The following is a 5,514-nucleotide window of genomic DNA, read 5'->3' on the forward strand; positions in this document are numbered from 1 at the left end:
AGTAGGATTTAAATTTTTGGACAAGTAGAGTAATTTAGGTTTAGCTAAATATGCAAAAAAGCTCCCGAATTATACCAAGAAAATCAATTTAACCCTTATCCTTTAATTGCATTCAAATAAACACCTAAACTTTTATTTTGAGTTAAAAAATCCCCTCACACTAATCGTTAACAAACTTCCTTGAGTCAACAACACAATCAGCAATTTTTTATGCCACATCATTTTTCATGTGGCATGTTGACATATCATCTTGATGACATCAATGCCATGTGGTACATGGCGTGGCATCAAAAACTGCTAACAAGGAATTGGTGTTTTTTCTTTTTGTCCATCCAAATATCCAAAAATTATTGATTAAGGATTTGAAACAAAAAAAAAAATTAAAAAAAACTAACTGCTTCAAACTGATTACCATTGTTTCTTAAATTATTACTATCTTCTTAATTAAAGCCATTATTCCTAATAAAAAAAACCTTCACTTTTTTCAACTTTTCCTAAACCCAACATATCTTATAGTCAAAATGTCCTTTTTCTAAAAAAATTTCTTTAAGTAGTCTTAAATTCTCAAAAACTATGAAAGATGTTGAGAGAGAATCTATTATGGTTAAATCATATCTCCCTTACCGATTCTATTGAAGAGAAAAGAAGGATTTGACTTTATTGTATTGTGGAACAACATTGTGTGTCTTTATCAGTTTCAGTATTATAAATATTGTGTGTCTTACCTTTACTCTTCCTCTTCTCAAAATTGTTTTTGGGTATTCTCATATTTTTTTACACCAACTTTCAATTGAGCAACAATGGCTTTAATCAAATTGGAAAAGTTGGATCAAGTTTTTTTTACTTCAATCGAATAGAAAAAGTTGGATTAGGTTTTTTTCTCCTTTTGTTAGAAATGATGACTTTAATTAATAAGATGTAATTAGTTAAGAAACGATAAAAATCAATTTGAAACAATTAGGCTTTTTTTTATTTTTTTGTTCTAAATCCTTAATCAATAATTTTTGGACATTTGGATGGGTAAAAAGAAAAAAACTCAATTCCAAGTCAACAATTTTATATACCACATCATCTATCACATGGCATTGATGTCATCAAGATGACACGCCAATACGTCATGTGGCAAATAATGTGGCATCAAAAACTGCTGACTATACCATTGACTAACGGAAGTTAATCAATTATTAATGAAAATGGTTTATTTGATTCAAAATAAAAATTCAATGGCTTATTAGAACGTAATGAAAAGATAAAGGCTATATTGACTTTCTTGAAACAGTTCGAGGGATTAATTGGGTATTTAGCCTCTAGATTTTGGCCATTTTAATAAAATCTTAAATTATAGAAGAAATTTTTTTTGTTTTTCCTTGTAGCATTTAAATATTAATATATAAATTGTTTTTTGATAAATTTATTTTTACTTAGAATATTTAACCCCACTGCCTACAAAATTGTAAAAAAATTTAATGGGTTCATTACTATATTAACTATATAAAACTTTAAATAAGTAATATAACAACTAAAATTTTTTGGTAAATGAGTGGTGTCATGCGACGTCACTTCCTTCAAGGTAAGTTCACCCTTGAGAAGGATATGTTTTCTGCTATATGGTAGGAGAAGCAGTAGCTAGTGGGAGATGGCAGGAGGTGAAGGTTTACGTTGTTGGTTTAATACAACTATGAAGTGTATGATTTTCTTTTGTTTTTGATGTTGATGGTATTATTGTATGATATTAAAGAAGAAGGTTGTTATGATTCTATATGTAATATTAGGCTCTTGTCAAGTTACATAAAATCATACGGACCAAGTAATTAGTCTTATGTAACAATTAATAGAACTTTGATAACTCATTATTTTATCAAAAGAAATTCCATTATCTCAAAATTTGTCATAATTATAGGTCATTTATTTAATTTATTATTTTTTCGAAAGGAAATTGTTATAAAAAACCATACATTCCAAGTAATTAGCTTTAGATGACACCTAATGATAGAAATTTGATAATTATTGTTAAATTAAAAGGAATTTTTCTATTATGTTCAAATAAGCTCATATATTTTTATTCTGAGTTAAATAAGCCTTTATGATTAATAGTTAACTAACTGTCACAAGTCAAAACATCACTTATAAACTTATGCCCATATGGTGACTAAAGCATTGATGTGGCATTGACATGGATGATGGAAAATGCTACATGATCATGTCATCATGTCAACATACTATGTTTCCATCTTTTATGACATGTCAACATGCCTCAAGCTTGCACAGTCGAGGCCAAGTCATCAACCATTCTTCACATCTCAACCAACTCAATTTGTTGAGGCTAGTTGCCTCTAATTCATCCTATGCTTTGGCCAACCATAGTTCCTTAACTAAAAAAATAGTAAGATCGTTACTTTTGATACCACTTGATGTAGCCGAAAGGTTTAAGGCAATCAGAACTCAACAATTAGGCTTAAATGGGTTTGATTGTGATTGGATTAATAAAAAGATAATTGGGTTTTAAATAAACCTTTTGAACAAAAATTCAAAATAAACAAAGATGATGATAATCCTCTAGTTAGAATCACCTATTTATACTAATTAAGATAAACCCTAATCAAATAGAAGGATTAGAATTATACTCCTAATAAAAATTCCCTTCTTAATAAATAAACTTATTGTACTTAAATCTTAATAAAGATAAAAAAAGAACCCCAAACTAGATAAAATAAAGAAAATAAAATCCTAAACCAACCAAAATACTAAATAAAATAAAAATTCTAAATGTGCCTGCATCATATTTTGAAAGAATTTTTTTTTTGAAAATTTGTCTCAATAATAGGTTATTTATTCAAGTCCTTAGTTCTTCACAAGGAAATAGTTATAAAAAATGGCATAAAGCAAGTGATTTGTCTTATATGACAATTAATATGATTTTGATAACTCATGGTTATAGTAAAAGAATTTTTATTTTCTCAAAACTTGTCTCAATAATAAGTCTTTTATACAAATTCCTATTTCTTCGAAAGGAAATAATTACAAAAAATCATATGGACCAGGCTTTTAGTCTTATATGACAAGTAATGGTAAAACTTTGATACATTATTTTATATTAAAAAAACTCTTTTTGTTGAAAATTTATCTCTATAGTAGGTCATTTATTTAAGTCCCTATTTCTTCAGAAGAAAACAATTACAAAGTCATACAGAATAGATAATTAATTTTATATGACAATTACATAATTTTTTTTCTCTTTTATACACTACTAATAAGAAGTGCCAAATTTACAATCTAAAAGAGAGTTTCTCGATCCAAATGCAAGTCAAATGAATTTTCACATGTATTACATCATATTCTTATATGAAAATCTATCATAATCGATGACCACATAATCTATTGGTATTTTTTTTATAATTTTAAAAATTTAACTTGTTCTTTGCAATCGAATTTATTGTTCTAATTATATATATATATATATATATATGTATTTTTAATTTAAATAATGATAAAATTATTATGTTTATTTAAAGTCAAAATAACCCAATATCAACTACCCAAAAAAAAAAACCAGTTTCATTCCCCAAATCAAATTAAACTCATCCTTAAATCTCATTAATTTCTCCCCTAAAATCAAAATTCCATCCTCAAATGGTCCAATGTAGAAATCCAAATCCATTAGTCACTCTTTCTCCTTCCCCTTCAACCCAAACCTTTACCCTTTAACCAAACACACTTGTAGCCAACACATAGCCCAACAACCTGAAGTAAAACTCAACCTACCTAATCTAACTGGAGAGCCAATTTTTCAAGTGTCAGCAGGAATGAATATGAAGGCGTTTTCCAGAAAGAAAATTGATCTGGGTGAAAGCATTCCAAGCAGCTGGCTTACCAGGATTGTTGTGGCTTGCAATGTGTAAATAGATCTTAAAGCAGCTAAAAGTTGTTGCAAATTGGTTCATCACTACTGAACTTACAGCCTTTAGGAACCCAAATTAATAATTTGTATATGTTACGATCTACGTACTAATATGTATCATAGAACCATAATTCTTTTTCAAAAAATTAATTTATTAGAATATACAGCATTCACAATTATAAGCTTTTCAAAATTTCTCTACTTACTCAATGTGAAACTAAAACATCTTACCTATTTCTTTTAAAACACTTGACATGATATTCTCTCTCAGCTAATCCAATGATGTTTTCTCGTCACTGTCTTCCTCTAAAATCCTTAACATGACATTTTCTCTCACCCAACCTGATACGCTAGAGTCATTGTCGACTACCCTACTTATCTCCCTCTAAATGTACTTGGCATGAAACGAACGTAAAAATCATTACTCTCCTTTTAAAAGATTAATATATTGGATTGTATAACGCTCACATTTATATATTTTTAAATATTCTCGTCCTTACTCGATGTAGAATTAATACATTTTATTTGCTTCTTTTAAATGCTTGGCGTGACACTCGACAATTCCCTGTCTTGATGAAGATTCAACCATCCATCACAACTTTGTTCAAGCTTATACACCCAAAAGACAACTCACATTACATACTTATTCTGAAACATACATGCCCACAAGGGTGTGAAAGAAAGAGAGAGAGAGAATCAACATTTAGCAGACAGTTAGACAGAAGAACAATGGCATTGCATTCATATTTGTACACTGGCTATTTGTTAAATACAAAGATATCTGCTCAGATATATGGAACAAAAATGATTACATGCGTTGAACTCTTGTATGTAATGTAACATTAAGGTTTCCTCAAGCTACAATGTGAGACAAGGCTTTTCGATAATTTACAAGGCTCGTACCACAGATCTTGGTTTTCACAAAACACTATAATAATGGTACATAGAAATATTTCAAGTTAGATTAAATATCAAACCGTGGCACACGGGGAACAAAGTATCACTTGCCCATCTTATGAACTGCAGGTCTACAACCAGTTTGGTCCCATCTTGCTTGTCATTGGCTTCGAGGATGGATCATCTGGAACTTTGGCAAGTGAGCGATACTGCAACTTAACACTCTCTGCATTGTCCAATGTCTTCACAACGTACCTGCGAATGGATATTGTAATAAGCAAGAAGGATCATTTTATTTTGCCTTAACAAGATAATTCGACGGATTTGGGCTGAGATCAAATTGCTAATGTGATTCCCTTGTTTGCGGTGCTGTCCATTCTCTTAATATGAAAAACCCACGTATATACTACAATCTCAAGTCCCGAAAACAGGATAGCTCCCATTATGCTCTATACAAAGCATACTCCCAGCTAATACTGTTACAGAAATCGAGGCCAACGTCACATATACTCTAGTTTGCCAACAATTGATAATCACCTGCAAATTGGTACACTAGTATCTACATAATAGAGTTTTATCTTTGGCAGAGGTATATGAGTTGATAAAAGATTTTGCAACCATTAAGAGAAAGTGAGAGAGACTCCAGAAAAAAAAAAAAAAGAAAGAAAAGAAACGGCAACACAGCATTGTCAAGTCAAATGACATAAATGTAGAATCCT

The 5,514-nt window shown here is 29.9% G+C and overlaps 1 protein-coding gene across 1 annotated transcript in view; it reads right to left on the reverse strand.

The window, feature by feature from the left end:
- Positions 1-4,692: 4,692 nt before the first annotated feature.
- Positions 4,693-5,514, reverse strand: part of LOC110426435 (U-box domain-containing protein 62-like) — a 3,203-nt gene continuing 2,381 nt past the window's right edge. The window contains exon 6 of the mRNA XM_089785271.1: positions 4,693-5,050. Coding sequence (XP_089641397.1) covers positions 4,927-5,050 — 124 coding nt within the window. The 3' untranslated portion in view covers positions 4,693-4,926. The remainder of the gene's footprint in view (positions 5,051-5,514) is intronic.

The sequence above is a fragment of the Theobroma umbraticum genome, unplaced genomic scaffold, assembly GCF_002168275.2.
Source record: "Theobroma umbraticum cultivar Fairchild unplaced genomic scaffold, ASM216827v3 scaffold_55.0, whole genome shotgun sequence".
NCBI lineage: Eukaryota > Viridiplantae > Streptophyta > Magnoliopsida > Malvales > Malvaceae > Theobroma > Theobroma umbraticum.